Source organism: Paralichthys olivaceus, chromosome 19 (assembly GCF_024713975.1).
Source record: "Paralichthys olivaceus isolate ysfri-2021 chromosome 19, ASM2471397v2, whole genome shotgun sequence".
Taxonomy (NCBI): domain Eukaryota; kingdom Metazoa; phylum Chordata; class Actinopteri; order Pleuronectiformes; family Paralichthyidae; genus Paralichthys; species Paralichthys olivaceus.
This window is the reverse complement of record NC_091111.1, coordinates 8,119,931-8,146,402: the sequence shown is the minus strand read 5'-3', so window position 1 is coordinate 8,146,402 and position 26,472 is coordinate 8,119,931. Positions and strand designations below refer to the sequence as shown.

Sequence of the window (26,472 nt, the reverse complement as noted above, 5' to 3'; positions counted from 1 at the left end):
GAAGCAGCCTTTATAATAGCATCCTCAGCTACTACAGAAAGTTTTGTCTGCAGACGGCCTCTACTGATGCATTTCTCAACTCAATATGAAGATAAAACATCTAAAAATAAATTACATTGCTTATTTATCAACAGCATATGTCTCTGTTCCACTTGTTATTTTCTCTCTGAACGATTATATCTGGCTGATGTATAGTGTTCCTTTCCCCCAGATCAGGAATATTGTATTTTAAATAGCTTTATCCATGTAAAGGCTAAGTGATCTACAGTTGGCAGCCCAAAGCGTCATTAACCAGATTAATTGACCAAAATGCAGAACAAAATGCCCTCTGTGTTGATTTTGACTTATTATCACGGATGATTATGAGAATTGATCAAACCAGTCAGGAGCCAAATGAAACAGAAACAACACAACTACAAAAGCCACACATTGAAAACACAATCACAAAGGAAGTGAGTGACAACGGATGTTGACACTGAAGCGATCAGAGTTACTTCCTGCTTTCATTCTTTCTATGATCAAGTGAGACGTCGTTTGTGAAAAACCCAGGCAAACTAATTGTTGTGTGAGGTTTTTATGGTACATGTACATATCCGTTGTGTGGCTTTTTCCTCCATGTTTTTTTACATCTTAACTTGGTAGCAAATAAATGATGACATTTGTCAGTGGGTAATTGTTTTGTTTATCAGTCTAATTCCCCCCAAAATTTTGTCAAAATAATTTTCCAAGCACTGTAGTATTCAACGGCGAAAACAGAGAATCAGTTGGAGATTATTTTTAGCTGTGGATTAATACACATTTGTAGCATTAGTTATTTAAAGCAGCAGTGCAGTGTATATGGGGTTGGGTCAAAGAGAAAGTACTGTATGACTCAGAAAATGTAAAGTACACACAGGTAAATGATGCGTGTAGAATCACAGCATTGGATTTGCTCTTTTTATTGGATTTGTTCACAGTAAAAAAAAATAGATTATCACTTATATAATATATTACACCTGTAAAATGCTGCTGTGTGAAGTTATATGAAAAAATTAAAGCCAGACTATAACTGTTATGTTTTACCTCCATCATGTCCCATTTACTTTCTCCCCTCTGTATTATACCAGTCGGACCTTTGCCCACGGCGCTATGTCAGGGCTGGAGAAACGTCTGGCTGCACCCATCGCCATTCAGCTACAGGAGAAACAATGCACAGGCTTGTTTGTATTTCTTTTATCCACAATGGCCGTGAGCGATGAGAAGTAATGGGGCCCCTGCAAAATAGGCAATCACTGACATTCAAATGGTGAATTCACTGCAAAGAAAAGGCCACAAATAGCAGAATGATGTGCAGGTCGACTGTGGGGTTCGACAATCCAAATCTCCATCAAAACTCCAGCTCCGACTAGAGTATAAATAAACATGGACAACATGATTGCAGTATAGGCCATAAATCCAGCCTCATCAATGTTAGTTGATGGGACATAGACCAAAGTAAAAAGTCAGGTCAGGAATTTTCTCTCATTTTATGTGGTTCTCACGTGCTGATTTTTCCAGTAAGTTTGGTTGTAATTACTTATTTGATTATTTGATGTTATAAAAACAGGGTGGAACCTCATGATTGACAGTTGAGAGTGACTTGTGTTTGGTCGTGTGCATCAATACTGCTGGTCCATCAGATCTATACTGTGTATGCTCCGGCTCCAAATGATGCCATCGTCCATCTATAAATACAGATTATGGTTTTGACATGTAGATTGCCAGCGCTGAAGTCGCTTTTGTTGTTTCCCTTAGCAAAAGGGATTTTGAAAACGGTTAGAAGCAGGAAGGGGAGGAGAAAGTCACTGAAATAGGATGCAGTCATAATCCATCAATGGCATTAACTAACTTGACAGGTTTTAACTAATTGGCTGACAGACATCAGCTACTTGCTGAATCTTCTGTGTGTGTGTGCATGAAATCCTAGTGCTGCTTTTGTTTGAGCTAACAATAGCTGCTCTGCTGTCTTTTCCATGGAGATTAACAACCATTTGCCTTGGGGAGTGTCATCTTTCAATAAATAAACCCAAATAGGGAGGGGACAAACGCAGCGACGTGTCATTGAAGGTGAAATACTATGCTTTGCGTGGAAGGTAATCGTCTCTAGATGTTTAAGTTACACTGTTCTGCCAGCTCCTTTTTTAGCTGTCAGGAATCAACCTGCATGCTGTGACTGCAGAGCTGAAACCTGAAAGATTTATTCACTTCAAGTCAAAGTTCTGTAGCAAATAAATCCTCACAGATTCAAAGCAAAATGTGTTATTGAAAGAAAGGTTTGAGAAGATCTCTGTGTTAGTTCAGATCCAGCTGTATGACATTATTTTTACTGAGGAGGCTGTTGAAGGGAGCACATAGGGACTTCTAGCTCACAGATACAGATTCTGCCATTGCTTTGTATGGACACTTACTACCTATTTATGAGACATACTACAATCTAGTACATGCCTTGATTTTATGCTGCCATGAATGTATTCTGTGTCACATAACCTAAGATGAAACTTTAATGATCCTCAGGGGGGAAACTGGGTCAAAGCAGCAACAGGGATATCATTAGAGCGGGTATAGATAGAATCCATGCTACGTTAACAAATTAATCATTTAAATCTTTACATTTACACATTCTTGAATTTGTTAGACTAAATGTATTAACTGTTTGCAGTGTAAACCACAGCAGAGCCCAGCAGCATTCTGAAACTTTAGTGGGAATCCATGTCTACTTTACTAAATAATAATACAGCCTTAATTACACGTCCATTTGTTTACTTATTACATTTGTTACATTCTAACTGGAAAATCCTGCAAAATGTGTCAAAACCTGCAGATTTGTTCTAACTCAAATACAGCCATTCACTGATTCTCTGGGAAATCATCAAAAATATTGAAAATCTCCCTTTTTTGCAAAGTTTCAGTCACCTTTCTCCACAAAATGTCTTGTAAATGTGTTCAGTTGTTTAGCATTATCCTGCTTACGGATGATAACATATCCTCCTTCAGATAATTAACAGTGAAGCATTTCATCTCATTATCCCTGTTTTCTCCCTTCAGGGAAGGCCTACGCCCCTGAGTTCTACTATGACACCTACAGCCCTCTATGGCAGAACAGACCCAGAATCTACGGCTTCAAACTCCAGTGGACCCAGATGAACCCCAACGCCGTGGACCGCATTGTTGCCTACAGACTTGGCCTCAGACAGGTAGAATAACAGGGTTCTTTCCCCACTGCCTGCTGATTTGTTGGTCTTTTCTCTGTTTAATCTATGGCTGCATCGCTCATGTTTGCTGCACAGAACTCATTTAGAAAGGAGCTTTGGTTACAGCCAGAACACGAGTTGTTAAAGCCTGAAACATTGGCTCCTAGTACAATGATCGTTGAGTCTTTGGTATTGGTCAGCCTCTTTTTGGCGCTCACCGGTGGGTTTTTGCCACAGGTCAGTAAAAACCTTTCTTATCGCCAATCCAAGCAGAAGATAGAAGTGTCCGTAATTCATTTGACAAGGGAAAATGTTCCATCTCGATTCATTGTCCGTCTAATTCTGCAGTTTTTTAAGGCTGTGAATGAGCCTTTGTGGACCAAACAGAATCACTGAGATTCCATCAGGGGCAGTCGGATGAATGAGTTCTGTGGTTTCCACGAAGTGCTTCTGTTTTTCGCTCTCCGTCAGATGCTCAGTCAGAGGAGTGGAAGGGAACCCCGCAGAGAGGAAGAGCAAGCATAGCTTCTGTTTTCCCTGCTACGAGAGTAAACTCCACCGATGACAGGCACACAGCATTGATGGATGACATGGTTACATTTGCTCTCTTTGGCAATCGATGTGTACCTTCCTCTGTCTCTCTCGCTTTTCTCTTGCCCGGCTCATAGCGGCTGCATTTGGTTTTAATTTTTTTTTATTTGCAGCAGAAGGTGTGACACCATATTCAGATACTTTGAAGACTAGCTTAAGGTGGGTGAGACGTCTCATACAAGCACATTAGTGAAAAACACGAAAGCAAAAGCCACAACACAACTACAAGAGCCACACAACAGAATCACAACGAATACAAAAGTGAGTGACAATGGTTGCTGACAATGATATAAGCAGCGTTGCATTCGTGTTATGGCTTGCAGTCGAGTTTGCATTTCTGTTTTCCATCAATGCCCTTGTGTGAGACGTCTCGTCCATCGCACTAGCTCCGTTAATACTGCAGCTTTACAGGTTGTAATTGCATTGGCACACTGTGCTGCCATTAGGGAACCTTGTTTTTTTCTTTTACAGCACATGTTGGAATGCTAAATCCATCTCAGTTCAGTTCAGAATTAGCAAGCGTAGCCTGACAGTTGTGTTTGCAATGAATAATATAATTTCATGTTTGTTTCATACTGCACCCTCAAGGATTTGAGGCATGGAAACACAATCTAAACAAGTTGTGTTTTTGTGGTGCAATGATTTTTCTGTCAACTATCTCAGTTGGTGTGTTTGGTAATAAATGATGTTGTGCTTGCGGAGCCTGTGGTTGCACTGGCCAGGTGTTCTCAAAAAAAAAAAACTTGCCTGAGATATACGTTTGCTTTTTATTTCAAGCCGGTCTCGTGCACAGTTTTTTAAAAGAGATTATAATGTCTGCATTTGTGCCAGAACAGACCAACGATGATTCAGAAATCTCATTACCATTTACATTCCTTCCTTGCATTTGTATATTAAAAAAAGAACATCACTACCCCCGTCTGTTTTTAGCAGAGAATCAGTGTTTGGGCAGATTAATTTCTTTCCACCTTCTTGCCTTGATATCTCAAGAGGGTACACTGTGTGACCATTATTTCCTTCCTCCCAGGCATAACAACCAATCTTCCATTGTCTCAGATGAAAGAGATTTTTAGCTGTAGGGAAAATTCAGACTTTTTGGCAGCACTTACGATACAGTATACCTTCTGACTGATTGAGTCTCAGCTTTTTGTATTGATTTAGACAGATAATAAGATTTTTTGTAATGTCTTTTGGTGAGAGAGAGAGTCGAGGCGGCGAGTGAAAGGAAATGAGGGAAGAGAGGAGCAAGATGAGTGGGAGGAGAAGCTCCTTTTGTAAATACGTAAATAAATGCAGAGATACCCCCGCACTGACTGTGAAAGACTGGTGCAGTAACGCAAGCTCGGCTCATGGACTACACCACTTCGATCTATTTATAGATCCAGCAGCAACTCCCCTGCCGTTCCCTGAGAATTATTATCATTTTCTCTGGCTACTTTTGAATTAATACCTAGAGCCGCTAGACCTTATGCCTCTGTAATGGATTGCTCCGCGTTATCGTCCAGTGCCCTCATGACAGACAGTCAACCCGAGGGGGAAATGGGAAAGAAGGTGTAGCTGAAAGGCATGCACAGACGAGAATCACAAAACACAAATCACTGCACCTGTCAAGGATGCAGTGGAAAGGTGTGACATCTGCTCTTGTTTTGATACTGTAGCCCGCTACTTCAAAATTGTCTCTGCTGTCCAGAGGCTTGATTGGCTGTCTCCCATCCCTGCCAAATAACTTCTTCAACTCGCATCCTGCCATCATGGAGCTGCTGCTTCCTCCTCTTCCATCTTCCCCTCCTGCTCCTACTCGTCTTTCTTTTTTCTTTTCAATTGATCTGTCAAGTCAGAGAGCGCAGGCACATCAATAGGAGTCATACTAATTACATGTAGGCAATCTACAGTAGAACAGTGCTCATATAACGTTACACTTTGATTATTCCTGTGTTTCTTTTGGATCCAGTTATTGCTTTGATCAATCTCGCTGAAGATTCCGTAAAAACCCCATGAACTGCTGCCGCACTCGAATGAAATTAAATCAATATGGCGCTCTGCCTCTTTGGAGAAAATGTGGAGAAATAAAGGTAATAGGATGTAAACAGAAACTATAATTGAGCACATGCACCGGGATTCAGTGAACATTAATGGGAATCAGAACAAAGGTGTAAAATCCATACACCACCACTCACAGTATTTGTATGATTGTAAATGTCTAAAAAGTTAAATGTGTTCCTCAATCAGCATTTCAACTTTGATTTATGCTTTTTGTGTAACCAGAAATTCATATTTGATGTGGAATAAGAGATTGAACCCTTTGCTCCCATTCAGAGTTTGGAGTTTGAGGCGGCGTTTGCCAAGACTAGCATTTAAGGCCTCCATCTGCCGGGAGCTTTGGGACACACAAGCACACACAAAGGCACAAAAACACACACAACAACACAAACCAGTCCCCAATTAAATTATAGTTTTTGGAATCTTACACCAGCCTGAACAACATATTTAAAAGCTTTTTTAACAAATGGTATTAGATAACCACCTGGACAGCGATGTGAAGGGGGAATTATGAACAGTAATGAGGTGAGATAAAAAAAAAAACCTCCAAGGTTCCTCCTGAAGTAAATTGTCAGGGTGCTCCCATCACAATCAGGAATCAAATCCATTTCAAATGAAACATTTCTTTTTTTCCTGACACTTACACAGTGATTTCTATTACACTGAAGCAATAGAAACATTTTATTAATTTCACAATGCAACAGATAAATGTTAAGTGCAAACACAAACTCAGAGAGTGCCTGTTTCATCAGAGTCTAACTGGGCCACTGACAAATATTTGATCAAATTTTGGTCTCACTCGTGTCTCAGCTGCAGACTTTCAACATAATGAACCATTTGAACAGCTGCAGTTTTATATAATCAGAACTGATAACAACGTTTTCACTCACAGCTACTTCATCATTTAAAGAAAATGCTTATGAAGAGGTTTAAAGGAAAGGATGAAAAAGGAGAAGCACTTTGTGGGAAGATATGCTGCAACTAATCCAGTGATGGGATCTGAATACGTGAACAATTGATACTGATCAGATAATGTAAATGTGACATTAGCTAATTCTGTGCTCAGTAAATAGGACTGAAGGAAGACGTTGTGGTGCAGTAGGATAGGTACTAATCAGAAAACGTGAGCATACTCTTTACGCAAGATCAAGATGTGTTTTTTTTCCCACATCTGAAAAAATAGATTTGTTGAATTATATTTTTTGAATGCTGTGGCCATTTTTACAGGAAAAGAAAACCTGCAGAAACAAATCAAATTATAAAATTGAAAAGCCTCTAAATTTCTATCACTGATTTGTTTTTGTATTGAAATTATGTATCAGATTGTTTTTACCATGAATTAAACTCTTGAAATGTTCAATAACTCGTTTAACTGCTAATTTTTTATGTTAACAAATTCAGAATGAAAAATTGAAAGACATTAGTGTTCTTCTAAAAGCCTATTGAAACTTTGTGGACATATGGTTTTCACTGGTCAGCTACAGTTGGCATAATATGTACTTATGCGTTCCATCTGTTTACCAGTGTTATAGGAGCCTATAAATAACTGTGTATAAATATCTTCTGAATGTAACTGCCAGTCTGCAGACATGACGCAGACCACTAAATAAAAACTCAGAACAAAGGGAGCTTTCATTTTTTAATACATCAAATGTTCTCTGTTCTTAAAAATCTGTTCGTATAGAAATGTTGGTTTCACTTTTTGACAAATAGCAAAATGTGCTAAAAATGATGCTTCCATGTTTCAGTGCAGAAACACACACACACACACACACACACAGACAGGCAATACTCTGTAATTTCTGTCAATTAACTGCAAAGCCTTTTGTGGAGAAACCAAATATTTACAAAGGATAGGTCAGGACAAGTGAGACATCTGTAAATACCAGTGACAGACAAAATACTCTATTTACCTGCAAACTAGCGGTGATGAAAACTTGCACCCCATAATTGTGGCTCCTCCAGACTCTAAGTAATTACTTAATTGGTATTGTTCTCACACAAACTGCTTCACCGCTATCACACCTTCATTCACACTCTCCCCGTCGCTCTGCTCGTAACACACTTCCTCTTTTCCCTTTGGCTGAGAAGGGCATGTATAGTCACTAATTGTGATGCAGAAGCTGTAACTTGTCTTTGTGCAGCTCTTCCCCTCAAACTGATTCTCAAGGATAAGATGTACCCGACTTCTCTCCGCTTTGCCCCCAGCGAACTCAGCAGCAAACCCTCGTTGTGTTGCTTTGAATGTCGGTGGGGCTGCATTGTATCACCATACACGAGGAGCATGAGCTAATCATTTTTTGTGTGATACCTGAGCTTACCCACCCAAAGACAAATTCACTTGTGTGCTCTGCATTGTTCAAAGATGAGGTATAACAATTCCTGTCAGTTTGAATACCTTTAACGAAGGTAAGGGAAAAAGCTTGTGGAAGACGATTAAGAGAAGGTGTGAAAAGAATGTGGTTATTGTGTACAGTGCACAAATCGTGTACAGTGTCCTTTTTGTACTTGCAAAATGCAGACTGAGGCATGTCTTGAAAGAGAAAAATGAATCGGGATTTCTCTCTCTGCACATATAAGAATATCTCTGCCGCATGCTAATAACAGCCTTTGAATTCAGTGGCTGTGAGCGGCTTTGAAAGTAAATGTGGCTAATGAGCAGTTAGCTGTCAACAGCTTAGAGAGAAGAAATGTTTTTGTTGTGCAGATCATACAAACACCTATAGACAAGGTTAATTGGCAGATGAGAGGGAACATCCTGCACTGATGGCGAGAGGAATACATATTTGTTGTGGTCATAAGATCCGAGCAGCAAACTCTTCTGAAGAATGTCCTGTGGATCGCTCATGCTCTTTTAATGGGATTATTCAAGATACTAGATCAGTAGAGAGAGCAGCACAGAATCTAACGCAACAGACCGAACCATGTTTGTATTGTGTCACGAGATTTTCCCTTTATTAGTTTCAAGGTTGTAGTCACTCTCTAAATAAAGTTAAAGTCAAGTATATTTGCGATTTAAACAATGTGGGTTCTACATGAAAAGCTGAAACCTGTGCTACACTGAAACTAGCAAAGACACTAACTTAAGTCTGGTGGGCGTGAGCTTCCCAGTCTTCATGAAGGGGGTTTAGAGTAACTTTTATTTAAAGAATAAAGTACCTCACAGTTGTCAAGTGACTTTATCTGCCCTTGGGAGTTCAAGACTAGCAGAATCCTGTCTAACTTGGAGTATTTTGCAGACTGATTTACAGATTAAGTATTCGAAGCAGCTCAAAATGAGGTTTCTTCTTTTTCTTTTTTTGAATTAGCTATTCCCACCAAAGATCTAGTCCAGAAGTCTCTAACAGAGAGATTTAAGACAATCATTGTCAAGCTTAATTAGTGAATTTATAGTGATGAACACAAAACCAAAGCAAGAGACTATGGTTGAAAATTTTTTGTAAGTACAGTTGAGTATGAAATACCTCTTTGTTTGTACATCAGGAGAGCAAAGTAATGAATGGCTAATGACGTTATTAATGATCCAAATGTCTTTTGGTTCCCCTCTCCATCCAGATGGGGTTGCAGCGCTGGTGGGAACACGAGATCCCTGTGGATGGAACAATCAACAAAGGGGAGCTCATGACGCACAACCTGACTGAGCTGATTAAGCCTGAATCCTTTGAAGTGCGCCTCACCCCTATCACACGGTTCGGAGAGGGTGATTCCACCATCCGCATCGTCACCTACAGCGGTGAGTGCTGCGCACTGGTCGAACTCTAGAGCGGCCTTTTTTGTGTCTCATCCTGCAGCTTGGTAAACAGAGAGAAAAGCAGTGTTACAAACAGGAAAGAGCAGCGTTCACCTTAGTGTGCTTACACGTGGCTGCACAGGTGGAAGAATTGCAGCTCCAGATGTTAATCTTATCCTTCAGCTAACTCTGGAAGTAACTCCAGCACAAGTTTGTGCTGCTGCATCACATGACACACGTTCATCGACACTGATGGATGTCAGACGTTCACTAAGCAATCATCGCGATGATCACGGTGATGATGTTCTACGGATGAGACAGGTCTGGTTAAAAGTGAAGTCATTACAATAATTTAAATTGCACGCCCACTCATCAGAACATAGTTTGACAGCAGCTTCCTCTGCCTCAGTTTGAGCTAAATGAACACTGATCAACTGACTAACCGTCTCTTCTTCATGACCTTTATTGCCGGAGTCAGGTCTCTCCTGGACTGGGGCAAAGGCTGACTAGGTTACGATATCATCCTGACGTGGAATCAGTGGATGACTCAAACATGTAGTTTGGGTCACAAGACCAAACCGACCTGGTCAAAGATGAGTCATCTTGTGCTTGATTCACTTTCACTCCTGGGATATTTGTCATACAATACATTTTTGTCAGCCTGTTTTGGTTTTTTAACTTTATTAGCAAATATTTTGAAGGGTCTTTGCCCTTGTCAAACTCTATATGGCCCCTCTAACAAAATAAAATGCCACAATGTGTTAACTCAGAGCCAGTGGACAGATAGAACAAAAAAAAGTAAGGTTTAACTTAACTTGATATATGTTTAAAGTGTCTGTTCTAAACCTGCCTCTTTGGAATGGATTGTTCTCTTTTCCTGTGTTAAAGCTCCAGAGCGACTTCAGAATTATTCCTTGTCATTAGTGAGTCCTCCCAAACAGTTCTACAATAAACTGTCACTTTTTATTGTTTGTGTGCGAGACGTTGTGTACAGAGCTTTTTGTTAACAGTCTATAGTGCAGAGTGAAGTTAGAAAACTTTTTATTCATCCCACCTGGTTTATCAGCAACCTCAGCAGATCTGTTAAGCAAGCGACACAATCTTCGGACCCAAGTTTGCAACTTTTAAATGAAAAACTCTGGTCTTGTCGGTATATTGACAGCAACAAAATATAGTTTATCACACTGGTCACCTGTTTGCGTGTCCAAATGGCAACAAACTCGACAATGCACTTCCCGGTCCATTAAGAATACTGCATCCCGATAAGATAAACGGGTCATGAGATATTCGTATGCAAACAGAAAGTCATTGTTGGAATTAGTAGGAAGATTGGGCCCTGTATGCCACACCAGTCTGGTCACACCAATGAGAGAACGCTGGGTTTGGTTGTGAGATGATACTGAAAAACAACAGCTACAGCCCCATCCTCACTCGGCTCAGCAGTGCCAGCGGAACAGATGCACAGGTACTTGAGATGTGCATTTTGAGAAACAAACCAGCTGACTGTTTTCTGTCTATCACTGAATGCTGAGCTCTTCCTGAGTGCTGCTGCTGCTGCTGCCACTGCAGTTGTGAATAATTCAGTTTCACTGCAGCTCATCATGACCGGTGAAAAGAGAATTGGAAAAGAGAGAAAGAGAAACGTACATATGAAGTTTCTCTGCTATTTTTCTTTTTATTATAATAGTTTGTGATATTGTGTGGCCTGTGATAAAGCAGCCGAATTGTATCCAATTGAATCCAATCAAAGTGAAGTGAAGAGAATTTGGGTTAATTAAGACAGAGAGGCACAGAAGGAGAGATGGAAGCAGCCAAGTTGGGACTGAGGAGAAAACGGAAATACAAATGAACAAAGTAAAAAAAAAAAAAAGAGGAAAGAAGGGAGCCAGTGCTGATGTGCGAATCTCCTGCCCAATGCGAGACTGGACTAATTATCACTCTAGGGCTGCGCTGTTCTCCCACGCACAGCAGTGTCACTGCATCAGGCTAATGTGGGTCTGAGCCCAATCCACCCGGTCCCATAAGACTGATGTATGAAGCAGTCCGGCATCCCTTCACTTTCACTGTGGAACAGGGACCTGTGGGGTGTTTGTACACAAGTTGTGGCACGATGGCTTTATGGTTTAACAAATGTTTAATGAATGTGTGTGGATTTTAAATTTTTTAAATTTTTGTTTCGTAAATAATTGATCAAAATGTCTTTGTCTCATCCTTCTCTGGTTATATAACATTTTGGGGGAAAGGAGCTGCTGTTTGAGTGATGATCAGAGAATCGAAGCAGCATCACGTGTTCTGCCTGGAGAACCTATCCACACTAATATAACATATAATGTATATTACTTAAATCAACAATAAGAATCTAGTGGATGTGGGGTTGGAGGGTGCTATGACTTTGGCCTGACTGTGAGCATGTTGAATTAGAAGCTGTTGTAGTGCCTGCCTGAAAGAACTAGATCGAATTATATGAATCAGCTTGTAGCCCTTGAGCAAATTGCAAAGCATGAATAAAGCAGCTAATGGCAATAAGGTAAAGCTCGGGCAAGTCAGGTGAGCTGTCAGAGGTAATACTACTGCAAAGATAACTTTCCTTACAGAAGTCACATACACAGTAAATATAAAGTAGTTTTCAAACAGGAAAGTCTTTTCTACATTTGATCCCCTCAGTTTTAGTTTCAAATGTAGGTAGCAGACTAAAGAAGTTTGTACGACATGCATGACTCCTATTGTCATTACCTAGGTGGGCTGTGTCAACCTATACTTGACATCTTTAGGTTTGTAGTCAGGCGTCAATTCAGCGAATGTAGTATCTAACTTTTTTTGAATAAAGTGCAGAGAAATAAATCCAGTAAATGACCGTAATCTGTCCATTTGAATGGACTATATGAATCAACAGCTTCACTTTGTTAATTTCATTGCCTCTGTAATATCATTATGGTTTTACTACCAGTAAAATTAACATCCTCATCATTTGGATATTGTATCGTTTGAGGCGAAGGCTACAAGCTATTCTGCAAGCATTCTTTCTTCTCCTGTTTTTTAAAGCTGTCTAATCTTCCAGCAGTTAGATAGAAAATCCAAATTATCCAAAAAAGTGTTTTCACACTGCAAATAATCCAAACCATTGTTTAATCTGGACTGACCACCTACATTTTGGTCCATTGGTCCGAGGCACCTTTCGAATCAGAAGTGACACGGAAGGGGTAAAAGCACCCCTAAGTAGGATTGACATTTTTTTATGCTGGGAACATGACAAACAGATTGCAGACTAAAAAAACAAATTTTTTAATGCAATGCACAAAGAAACATTAAAAACTGTGTACCGGGATGATTTATGTATACTGTATACATTTGGTATGTACAGTATGTCATGTAGGAAGAAAAACCTCAGCTACTTGTCAGAGCGTCTCAAACCAAAGTCGTGCAGAGAGCAGACAGGCACCAATGATCACAGGTGGGTAAATGCCAGTAACACAGCTGGCACATTTTTCACTACAAGGACAAGAGCTTGTCTAAGGTTTTGTCTGGGCATGTTTTCCTGCTCAGACATACTTAAAAAAACTTGTGTAAACTCCTTTTATCTAGAAACTGCTACCATGTGATTTTTTTGGGGGGGAAAAAATACACCTAGACACAGACACCAGTGTAAACTTTAGCAATTTGATCATTATATTACACATAGTTCAGTTGTCATCATATTCCCATTTTCCCTTCTTATTTATATAAGAAGAAGAAGTCTTATTTTTCTTTATTGGTCGCTGAAGTTTGTTACCCATCTGCATGTTGTTCGCTTGCATTTGCCACAAATCTTTAAATCTTGAATCAAACACACATGGAAACAGTCCAAACATCGACACACTGCTCTTCATTTTCACTGTCTGCTTCACAAAATGAAGGATGTGAGGGACTTCACCTTTAGCCCGGGTCCTGACAGTGTGAAGTGTGCAGATTGTCCCTGTGTTTGTTGCTGTGTCGTGCAACAATCAGAAATACATACAGCTTGGCCAGTCTCCAAATAACCTACAGCCTTAGTCTCCTGATCCCATGACCATGAAAATGAAGGTGTGTAGGAAACAGCCAAACTAAATGAATATGATTACAATCTTGTTTGGGAGCTGTTAGGGTTAACATTATTGTAGTAGCGAGTTTTCTTATCACAAGGGATGGAAAGATTATTGCGAGGCACATAAAGCCGATGGTAGCAGCTTTTCTGTGAAGAAAAAAAAAAGCACAAAAGAGTTATAATGTCCCCAGCTGTAGGATAAAGGATGGTTGTGTCACCAAGCCCCAAAGACACTTTAAAATTTTGCTGCAGTGACAAACTCAGCATCTGTTTGGCGTTCCTCATAACACCTCTCTCTCTCTCTCTCTCTCTCTCTCTCTCTCTCCCCCCCCCCGGCATCTGTCATTGTGGCACAGTAAAACACTGATGTTGTTTCTTAATATTCCAGTTTAATCTTTTCATGCAGCTCATAGTGACGTATGTGAGACACCTATCTTAAATCCAAATTCCACGAAATCTCCCATTAATTCAATTGTATACATTCATGTAAATACATTAATTTTCCGCTTCTTGTGTTTTCTACTCTCTGCTATAGCGAAGGTGTCAGGGTGTTATTATTCGACCATTGTGGTGCGGTGTAATTTCTGTCTGAGCGAGTGCTTGTTCATTAATTGTCTCAACTCAGTGTTTACATAAGAACACAGTTTGTACTTTTAAACATGGACATTGCAGTATATTTTTGCTAAAAGGATATTTGTGACAATACGATGAATAAATTGCACCAACATAGAACCACTTGAATCAAATCAATGCAGTTGTGTTTTTGCACACGCTCAGGGAAGATTATTAGGAAATACACTTTTCAGTTCCTTGTGGCCAAGTAGAGGAGAAGATTAAAGATTAGACATTTTCACCACTGAGAAGATACACGTAATCTCGAGTTATATAATAAGGCGCAACCTTCATGGTTTCCATTAGTTTTATGTTTGCATTAATAATTTTCTTCTTTCTTTATTAGCATTTCTCTCTCTAGGATTTTTTCACCACATTCTTTTGTCTCATTTCTCTGCTTAACATCTAAACCAAAGCAGAGTTCATCCATGTGTAACTCCATTAAGGATTCACTTGAAGATGGCGTACACCCGCTGATGTAATAACAGGATAACACATAAGAAATATCTGTTCAAGGACTGGCTGTGTTTGGGTGTGTCCACGTGTGTGTGTGTGTGTGTTACTGCAGAACCAGTGCAGAGCCGGCTCTGAACAAGAATTTGATTGAAGGGCACAATAGTGTGATGACGCTTGTGCTATTGTCAGGGAGAAGATTGCTGAATTACATTTGCCCACGTTCTTATTATTCCAACTGATGGTGCGAGCTGTGAAGCCATCACAGGGCTTTCTCTGGGCGTCACAGCCCCCAATCCAGACCCCTCTAAATATGATGGATGGGAATATCTGAGAGTGTGGATTATATGAGGTTGGTTAAATAAAAAGAAGAAGAAGGCGAGCTGCTGTTGTGTATGAGGACACTTGGCTGCAACCGAGGAATTGTCTTCTGCTTTGTAATACAGCCGCAGGCTAGTGGGCAGGGAACCCGGCCAAGATGAAGTCAGTGTTTATATCCAGAGCGGCCTCCAAGGACCACTGTCCTTTGACGGTCACTGGGCTCACTTTGTGTTTCAATCAAAATTAGGTAATTTGGATGGAAAGCAGAGTCAGACAGACGTGCACCTAATGCGTGGATTGAGTACGTGACCTGGCGCAACAGAAGAGCTCACTTCACTTAATAATTGCTCAGACTGTTTGTCTTGAGAACTATCAACATTAAATTTCATCCTTGATTCTTATTTGAGGATTTTTGAGCTGTTGAGCTGCAGCATTAAGAAGAGAAGTTTTTAAAACCTTTGCTGGAGGGCTCCTCATCTATGCATGAACAACACTGAATTTTAAGGAGAGCATTCGAGGTCCACCCATGTTTTCAGGGGCTATGAGACGAGGCCATAAAATATCTGAAAAGATTACAAAATGGTTGAGTCAACAACAGATCTCAGTCTCAATTTATTTTATTCCTTGTTTGTGTCCCGTACCCAGTACAGTCATTCACATTGGAAGTACAATTTTCTGTTAGTGCCTGTCTGTGTATGATAGAGAAAGTGTGTGCGTGCACAGCAGTAGTCAAGTAGCCTCTGGGCCCTGCTCTGTGCTCAGCTTGATTTCTTCGGTGGGGGGTAGAGACACTGCTTGAGGAGACACATTCATCTGGACTCAGGCGCAGTGAGTCAGTCGAGGCAGGCTGCAGGTAACAAACTGACAACGAAACATATTTTCTTAACCAAAGTCTTAAAAGAAAGAAGGGGAGGGGGGGGGGGGGGGGGGGGGGGGGGAGGAGAGGAGAGTCGCAGAAACTGTGAGGTAGAGTGGGAGCGAGGGAATGGGGGGGGTGGCGGCTGAGAGAATAGTTTTGTCGGAAAACTCAGCATCCGTTTCACAGGCCTGAGGCTGCGAGTTGTCATCTGAAACATTTTCTCTGCAACAGCCCGGATGATTTCCTGCCTCTCTCTCTGCAGACTCTTTTGTTGCAGCAGTGTGCAGTCCAGTGTAGATTCACTGGGAAGCACTGACTGTTGGGATGCAGGTATTTTCACAATCACTAACATGACAGATAATTAAAGTTTTTTTATGCAATGAGGCTGCACAGGCTGTTCTTTCCACACGGGTGCCTTCCACTCACAGCGAGGATTCAGCTGCGGCGTTGCAGTTCACTGAATTTTTTACACGATTCAATTGGAGATGCAACGGTTTGTTCTCTCCTCTGTTCCCCTCTGGTGCGCTATATTGTGTTTATCTTTTCGTTCCTCATCAGTGAGAGGGAACAAGTGGACATGCATTTCCATGAGGCACACAACAATACAATGAAATCACAACCTGAAACTCAGGTCGTTTTTTTTAAGGGACAATTTCACCCGCCCTGCAGTACTTCCACGCTTTTCAGAACATGTTTTGCTTTGTAGGAATGATTTGTTATTACTCACTTTAATTTGTTAGATTAAAATCAATTCCCTCCATGAACAGCAAGGTTTCATAAATCACAAAGCAACATAGTTTTGTAGTAAAGGCTGATGTATCGCATCTATTCAGGCGGTCAGCAATCGATCATGAAAATGCCCATGAATCTTCTTGGCAGGTTAAATGGTATTTACTCTGCAAAAAGTGAAGTGCCGACTAACTGGCTTGTTGCAACTCTGTGTGATACCCTTGACCTTTCTGTGTTTGCTGCAGCAGTAGCCTCTTTAAATTATCAATAAGGGAAGCGTTGAGTTGGTCAGAATGCAAAAGACGCCGTGCATGATTTCAGTGGACTCATCTCATCTGTGTCCATAGAAAACATAGGATGAATCATGGATCTTACAAGAAAGTGATTAGCTGACACACTTGTGATTATTACACATGTTTATGATTTAGTGGCTTCTAAATGGAAGTATGAAAGAGGCTTAGTGGGCTAAGTGGAAGTCACCTTGGACAAGAACATCAGCAGTGCTGGTAAATGGCAGCGATGATAAGCAGTTGCGCTATAAGCTTATTAATGTGGTCAGGCTGGTCGTCCTAATCCCTCCGTCTTTTACATTTAATATCAGGAGGAGAAGGATTGCTGTCACCTTTTTCCTTTTCAAATCCAGACATCTCTTTCTCTGGCCTAAATGATCTCTACATTGTGTTTGTCATGCGAATGCTTCCTGTTTCATTTACGTCGGCCGTTCGTTTGCAGTACTCATTGAAAGCAATAGAGCTTAATAAAGATGGAGCGCACACACTCTAATATGCATGCAGTGTTTTAATATCATAGGACGATATTTCTCTGCCTCCCATGGGCCTCTTTCATTTTGTTTTTATGATGGTGCAAAGTTTTATACATGTGGACTTTTCTTTAGCTCCACAACAAACAGTCGATGACAGCAGGAGGAAAAGTTATCAGCAGCTACATGCTTGTGTAGAAACATGTGAGGTGCACAAAAGAGACAGTGTGTGTGTGGGTTTTTTTTTATGTGACAGTTTGAGTGCTTTACATTTTTAACAGCTGCACACATAATGTATTCTGTACTAATGACTGTTCCTGGCCTTTTCTCTTTTCACAGCTCCCATCAACCCTCATCTGAGTAAGTAACGCACATCGCTCCTTGCAACTCTCACCACAGAGTGAGCTCCGTCTGTCGTAGCACAGTCTGTGAGAACAGTGGGAAAACCCAAAGTTACTGTACGTCCCGTAGAGATTTGACTCTTAACATGTCACGCTGCGCTGGAAGATTTCTCTAAGTAGAGCTCAATAATGTATGATAAATAATACTTCCCTTTAGGAAGTCACAGTAAACCTGCATTAGGCTGTCTGACGTGTTGAGAGCTTAAAATCTCTGCAGAACGTTGTGCAAGTACTTGGACACTTCATTTGCATGAGATATGCAGTCTTTGTGCCTGAGTACATTTACACGCACTGTGCTAATGTTTAGCCCCATTATGATGCATTTCATTTTTGAAACTTTATAAATTCACACCTTGAGAATCCACACTTAATCACTATTTGCTGTGCCGCAGTGTGCTGTTGTGCATTGTGCTTTATTTATTTATATGGATATGTATTTTGTTGCCTGTTCACACAAACATTTGCCAACATCATAACAAACATCCTAATCACCAACATCATTATCTAAATCCCTGAAGGAGACTATCTTACCTGCACACCTCCTCCCTCTGTCTATCCTCCGCATCCTCCCATCTCTCCCGCGCACACAAGGCGAAAACGTTTAGTTTAGCTCACAGTAGATGAGGGCGTCTGTGTCTAGCGCCAGGAGCTAGACCTCCATTTAAATCTGCGTGCCTATGAGGGTAAGAGTCAAGAGTATCTGCAACCCAACACCTTCCCTCATTCTCCATCACCACCACCTCCTTCCCTCTTGCTCTCACTTTCCATCTCTTTGTCTTCCTCTTCCTGCCTCGCAGCACCGCTGCCCTCTTCCATCCCTCGGTCCATCCACCCACTCTCCAGCTCTGTCTACGTTACCTCCATTACCTGAGTAAAAGCTGCTCCTCTCAAGGTCACCACTCCAAACTGCTCCCAGCTACGTTTTAATAAATCAATGAATATTTATCAGAACTCACTCCTGCATCCTGAATCTAAATCCTCTTTTTTTTAACTATCTCTTTGAGGACACTGCTCAGCAACACCATCGCTTCTGTTATGGTGTTTTTCTTTGTTTGTTACATGAATTAAATAGAGGTTTTGACACTGTTGATCCTCCCTCTACCCCTTAATTAAAGGGAGTGGGCTGGTTCCCCACACGTACTATTTCCCACTCTTCATTAGTGTATTCACTGTTAGACATTCCCCTACATGTGACCCATCATAACCTCATGCTGGAGTAACAATTACTCTTTTTTTCATGTCCAACCCTACACTTTCATTCCCTGTCTGCACTCTCCACTGGTTTCAAAATTGCTGTCAAAGGGGCGTGGAGAGAAGCACGGGAGGAAGGGAAAGCGAAGGGGAGAGAAGGAAGAGTGAGGGGGGGCACCCGGTATCTCAACTTTTACACCCACTACAGAGAATATGGAGAGTGACAGAGAAGCAGGGAGGTGGAGTTGATTATAAACCTGATTACCTAGAGTCCGAGTATTGAGATGCTATAAAAAATCCTAGGATAACCAACTCATTTTGTGTAATGTGCAAAAGTTCAACAGATTGATCTTCGTGCAAGTAAAGCTGCTTTCAGACATGCATTAAACTCCAGATAATCTCTTGAAGTGAGAAGGACTATATGTGAGAGCGCAAATGTTCGAGTCGGTTGCTGCGGACATTCTGCAGAGTTTACCCTACCCGTAGTGACATTTCCGGATAATGAGAATGAGCCCATGTGACAACACAGCAGGAGATTATCTGGAGGATTCACCACGAGCAAGTGGGCGCAATGATGACATTACTAACACATTACAAGACTGAAAAAAAAAACAAATGAAAAGAGTCAGGATGAAAAAGAGAAGCCATACATGTAGAAGACATCGATGAAGGTATCAAATTGGAAAAACAACGAGATTGCGCCACACCCCACCTGAACACTCCGGAGAGACTGTATCTGTGTTGTTGTGAACACATCTGACCAAAGAACCTTGATATGTTCTTTAAATGTGAAAGGCAAACTCCAAATAATGTCCAGCAGCAATTGTGCAGACATTCTCTGCATTAAACAGTTCAATGTTACTTCTACAATGTCAAATCAAACCCAACCTCTTTTACATGAGATTTTTATTTAGTGTAATGTAATTTATGGATGTAGTGTGAGTATATTGAATACCATCGATCATGCCTCAGTAGTGGACTGTCATGGTACAACTCTTATAACCAGTTTTGAAACCTACACACTCACAAACACACTGCGGTTGAGTGTGTTTCTAGGGTGCAGAGACTTCTTCTCTGAACTGAACCAAAAATCCATGCTGTCATGAGGGAAAACTTGAACACGCTCCGTGACGTCTCCACAGTCAGCAAGAGGTCAAATCTTAATTTAGAAATTCTGCTCTCCACATCATGTGGTGTAATTAGGTCTCGGCTGTTGCATATCCCCCTGTGACACACACAGTATCACGCACATGCACAAACACACACACACAAGAATGGCTCATAAATTTACAGTAGGTGTCACACTGCTCACATACTATACTGTAGCCTCAAGCCAAATATATCTTTTTTTTGTAGTGAATGTAAGAGCCCAGTTCTGCTCTTTTGCTCACCAGGAGAGTTCCACTGCAGCTTTGAGGAGGAGCCCATCTGCATGTTCACCCAGGACAAGAACGATGATTTCGATTGGACACGGCACAGCGCTGCCACCCGTGACACCAAGTACACACCCAACACTGGGCCTAGTGGTGATCGCAGTGGTTCCAAGCAGGGTAAGTACTCCTTTAAATTCAAAGCCCCCACTCACATCTGGCTTTGCCTGCAATGGGAATGGATTCGGCATTGACTCGCAGGTCAAATGACTCCATGTACACGTGTTTTAATCGGCTAAGAACGGGCCTAATGAAAACGTGACATACGGGTGAACACGCTAATTTGGCAAGAGGGCAAGGTGAGAGAGCAACTCAGTCGTCAGTGCAGCTTTGACTTTGAGCATGACCAGATGAAGAAAACTGAAATTTTCTCTACTGGCAATGTAGAGAAGGAGTCACTTGCCTTTTGGTGTAAAAGAGGAATAAGTGACCATTTATTGAACGTCTCCCCTAAATAGTAATTGTCCAGTTACAGTGTGGCTGTAGTTTAAAAAGCACCAAGGCTAAAGAGCTTATCATTAGCTGACTACTTTACAACATTTATTACTGTCACTGCCCTGTTCAGTGTCCATATCATGTATTTAGCTATCAAGTGCACATTTAGACCCATTTAATGGGTTATTGGCACCTGGCTTATGTCTGGAGGGGCAGACACAGAACGGACCTACAACCAATCAGAGCACGGACCTGTTATGTAGTGCAGAGTGACAAAAAAATGTACATGATGCTCATCTTTTATAGAAAATATATGATTCTCGGTCAATCATCCTATCAAACCTTTGCCATTTTAGATAAAGACTGTGTTTGGATTAAGCAGTTTCAGGAATGAAATTGGTCTGAATGGGAGTGGGGCCTGCAGTCCTCATGTTTTCAACCAAATCACAGAGTTAACAATAATTACCTCGTTGATAAAACCTGCCAGCAACAGCTGTTAGGTCAGCCAACAAAGCTTGTGGCTTGAAATGAGAATCCAGCTTTTGTAGCATAATTGTCAATAAAATACCATGCATGTAGAATCTTCCTATGTTGTAACTGTAAAACACCTATGTTCAGTGGTAGAACAGAGAGCTTGGGACACGTAGCATCAGTGACTTGGTGATGGGTCAGCTGATTAATTCCTTGGATGAGTCATCCTGTGATGCATCATTTACTTATATGCAGTAGCCAAAGGGCCAAATCATTCCTTCATATAGCTTTGCATTGTGATGCTATGGTGATGAGCACTTAGTGTTAACAACAGTCCAATTATTTGTCAAATGAGCTGGAATATATCTGGAAACTATTTAAACCATGAATATGTATCGCACACATAGAACATTCATAACAGATATGTAATGTTGGCTACAGATGCATACAATAACAAATTAGGTACAAATCACCAACATCTTCAATAGTCATCAAGCAGTGAGCAAGTTGCCTGGTTACATCTCTTGGCTGGGGATTTATCTATATAGATGATGCACCAATAGGAAATAAAATAGTTAATGTAAGTGTAATCAATTATGTCTGTGTGGCTCCGCAAACACTGCACCTGCTCACTGGAATGGGAATAAGTAGGTAGAATGCACACATTTAAATGGACAGCACTATTTCTGCAGTGTGCTGCTACTCACCACACACACACTGACTACACACTGTTATATATACAATCCATGCATGAATACTGGAACCCCCACAGTACACAGGCACAGCAGTGTGATTATCATGTAATTGCTAAATGATGTGGCAAGATATAAAATTAGCAGCAGTCCATGTTGATTATTTTGTACCTGTATTTGCAAACACGACACTAATGGTGTCGCTTTTTGATATATAACAATAATAATAACAATAAGATGGAAAGATTTAAATGTTGTACTGAATCATAGAGAATTGAAACTTGATGAATTACAATAAATAAATGAGCAGCCGTGGCCTTTGTTTTCCAGGCTAATCAAAGGCATAATAATATTTAGTTTTTAATATTTTACTTAGATGTGCAGATATTGCATTTTAAGAACTTAAATAGCAAATGAACAACACTAAAATTCCTCTGGATTCATGTGAAACCATGATGATAGAGGTTATATCTGTGGTGGAATGTGAGTGTCTGTTCTGGTGCTGTGGCACCAGCAGCAGCTGAAGCAGTAAATAATGCATTGGCTTTAATCACCTAATGGTTTCAAAATGTCCAGCATTTCATTACCAGCCCCGTTCCTCTGTGCGTATAATTATCTGATATGAGATTCAACATGAGGGAGATAATCCATTTGATTTTAGCTGGAGGGGCGTGGAGCCGCTCACTAGCTACCTTCCCTGTGCCTGTGGCAGGGAAGAGATTGGCTTCAGATTATGTGGCTCTGACACAATCAGAGGACTGTTTGACTCGCTGCCGCTGTTCAGGCCTGTCAGACCGAGGGAGCATGAATGTAACCCCATTGTTATTGGCCCCTGGTTATTGCTATTAGTAAAAAGAGAACTGTCCCTCATAGAAAGCCACGCTGCTTATCTCTGATATGGAAGGTTTCATTTCCATCATGCTGTCACAGACTGGCTGAGAAAGCAGCTCAGCATGACCAAGGACGCCTCGCTTTTCCCCAGTGTTTACAGTGGGAAACAATTGTTGGTGTATCAGGAGGTGGTGAGAAAGTTCTGTAGTTATGGCATAGTGAACACTGCCAGGCAAAAGCTTTTTCCTTTTTCAGTTGTTGCAGTTAACCAGTCAGGCACAAAGACTTTGTCCAATATCCTAAAATATTGTTATAAGGCATAATGAGATGTATAAACTGTAACGCATATTTTATATTATATAAGTATTTACAGAAGCTATATCTGGCAATTAGCTGAAATACTTATTCGTATGCCTCTGCACTGATAATGGCCTGTAGTTAAAGGCATTTTGTTTACTCTTGTCTGTGTCCCATTCTTTTGAACATGATAATTTAAGAATGCCTTGAGGAAATGTCTTCAAATTCGGTACAAATGTTCACTTTGTGTCACAGATTAGATTTGGGTGGTCAGAGGTCACAGTGGCCTTACAAAGCATGGTTTTGTTGACGAAGAAATACACCTATGGTAATTCCAATAATTAATTGTAATTTTATTTTGTAATATTGGCCATTTGTAATATCGCTAATTTCCAGGTTAATTTCATGTATCTGGAAATGGAAAAACTTTACTTCCTGTCTGTATAACATTTGTGCACAGAATGGTCAGTACAAAACAAATAAAATGTATGACCTAAGTTGTAATGAACCAGAATTATATTTTATGTTGCTCTCATTGATAAAGTATTGTAGCTTAAGGTTAAGGAAGTTTCATCCCCTATAATCTCAATTATTGGTTTTGCTTTATGTGTGAAGATGATTTCACATGAAAATATTGCTTTTAGTAATTTCCTGTGTTCATGTATTTCTGTGTTTCAAGGTTTCTACATGTACATTGAGACGTCGAGGCCACGGAAGGAAGGGGACCAGGCGCGGCTCGTAAGCCCCTTCTTCAACGTAGCACCTAAAAACCCCTACGGTATCACCAACCCACCCGCCTACTGCTTCAGCTTCTTCTACCACATGTATGGAAAACACATAGGTATGTCACATTTCTTATTTGCTCGCTTTTCCACAGCTTGTGTAACAAACATCTGTGCTGGGCTTTGAAGAAGTCAGCGGAAAGGATCTGCTTAATTAAATTCATTGCTCAACAGTTCATGGAAATAGATGAGGAACGAATAATTACTTTCATTCTTTAAAGAATCTGTCACTGTTCTGTAGCTTTTGGCTGCTTAAGCAGAAAAAGCATATTCTAGTGAAGCTCAAATTGCTTTGGCAATTGTCTGCTAAATGAAGGGGACGCGTTCTTATCTGTGCGGAACTAAACCGTCAATGAGGAAGCTCCACAACAAATTTTATTTTCCAAGAGAAGAATCAGTCATCAAGCATCTGCAGGACATCACAGTGTCTTTGAAACATAAACTGAGAGATGAGATTCTTGAAATTGCTGTCCGCCACCTACAGTGTGTGTGTCCCAGTGGGCTTTTCTTTTTTGTGGTTCTGAAAGAGTAGTTGTTTGTGAGACTGAAACACAGGAGTCACGCTGTGAAAAGAAGAAAAAAAAGCAGCAGCACTTTTTTGTGTGAGCAACACAATTTCAGTCATTTTAGTTTTATCTCTGTGGCGAGTGCTGTGGGGACTTTTGTTCTTTCATGCCAAAATTTTGTTAAATGCAGCTGTCAGTTGTTTTACGCAAATTATATCTCACTTTTACAACAAACACAAAGGTGTGCACTCTAAACTTGGGTATTAGCTCTCACATTCCCCTCTGAATGTAGAACTCCAACTTGCATGGCCTGTTTGAAGATGGCAGAGTGACTGAAGGAGCTACTCTCTGACTCTTAACTTTCTTTCACAAGGGAACCAATCAGTCGACCGCAAGCTCTCCTGCTCAGAGTGCAAACCGTTTGTGGTGTTTGTGAATGCGGGAGCGATGAGCAAGATTGGAGCTTAAGCACAAAAACAGCAGCTTCACACGATGTTGAGAGACACTTGTGGTGGTTTCTCTGTCAAGAAGGTTCATGTTGGAGTTTGTCCTGTTTTATGATCCTGTCAGCCTCCAGATGACATAAACGTTTAGGAAATCTGGACGATTTTGTTCATACCCAGGCATTGCCGAACCTCTCCTTACATTTTCTGACTCAGTGGTCTTGGAGAGTTATCTAATCAATGCAACATGTGCTATAGCTCAGATTGATGGAGAAAAACATAAAAAGACATCTTCTACTTTGCTCTTTTCCTGTTTTTCTTTTAGAGAAAATATACCATCCTTTTCAATAAATCCAGTCTGCATGGCGGGATTGCCTGACCTCTCCATATCAGCGACAGCAACGCTTCGGTGGCTCTCCTATTGGGTGCTCCTCTGTCAGTGATCCAATCAATCATGCCTTATCTCAGATCAATGGTTGTGATTGGCTCGACAGGTTTTAGGACAGATGGGAATCGGTTTGAATAGGGGGGGGGGGGACGAGACCAACATGCAAGAACAAATGAACATGAGCTCACTGATTGGTCTGGTTTCCAGACTAATTGAGTCATTCACCTGCAGATATTAATGGACCCAGTTCTATCTACTCCTATGCCTGTGAAACCACTTGTCCTTTAAGCCAGTCATTCACTGTGCAGCACCAATGTGTCAGTGCATCAATGTGTGTTGTATTATCATCTTTTGGACTGTTTATGACTTGTTATTGACCAGGCCACCAAATGTCTCAATTTTTCTATCTTGTGGACGCCTCTCTCAGAAGTAAGGGGTGTTGTTTTAGGGACCATCACTGTTGACATTTGCGCCTTAAAAAGTCCACTGACCCGTCCTCTGTGATCCGGTCACATGCAAAGCGAGCAGAGGCATTATAGGCACAACAGCCTTCAAGCACAGTTTGCATGGCATTTGAGTTTGACATGCAAAGTCAGAAATGTTCAAATCCTACACCTAGCAATTAAAGCCACTGATGACATAGGTTCAAATCCAGATTGATCGACAGTGACCAATTAACCCACCAGTCGTCATCAGTCATCGATTGTACTAAAATATGATTTGTGCAAATATGTGACATCACATTTTCCAACTGTAAACCAGTAAGAAAAGTGCAGATGCAAAGAAATAAAAAACTAAATTTCAAACACTCACAGATGATCAGTTCCCTTAATGTGCCAAATTCTTTTTCCTCAAGATCCATTTATTATTCTCTGGCAAATTTCAGAACACATCACATATCTTACAATGTTAAAGATATTGAAAATAATCTGGATCCACCTCCTGATCTGCGTCTGCACCAAAATGTTATAGATTCTTCCCTGACCCATACTGCATCCTTTCACTAAGCTTCATCCATTCATTTGTTATTGCATAATACTGCTTACATACAAACCAACCAACAGCCGGGGGGGAAAACATCCTCTGGGGGGTGATAACCAAAACTGTTTTGTGATTACTTTGTATTTATGTCCCCGATAGTAAATCTTAGATTGAGATTATTATTGTTTTCTTTGCCTTTTAAAAAGGAAATCACAGACCGTACCACAATAATACCCACACCCACAAAATACTACTTCCAT

At 40.7% G+C, this 26,472-nt stretch overlaps 1 protein-coding gene across 2 annotated transcripts in view; it reads left to right on the top strand.

Annotated features, from left to right (window-relative positions):
• The window catches only part of LOC109632544 (MAM domain containing glycosylphosphatidylinositol anchor 2a), a 240,666-nt gene that overhangs the window by 204,281 nt on the left and 9,913 nt on the right, over positions 1-26,472 (top strand). For both annotated transcript variants that reach the window (XM_020091880.2, XM_069514662.1), the window contains exons 13-17: positions 3,064-3,212; positions 9,396-9,573; positions 17,704-17,724; positions 20,351-20,506; positions 23,792-23,953. In XM_020091880.2, the coding sequence (XP_019947439.1) occupies positions 3,064-3,212; positions 9,396-9,573; positions 17,704-17,724; positions 20,351-20,506; positions 23,792-23,953 (666 nt within the window). The remainder of the gene's footprint in view (positions 1-3,063; positions 3,213-9,395; positions 9,574-17,703; positions 17,725-20,350; positions 20,507-23,791; positions 23,954-26,472) is intronic.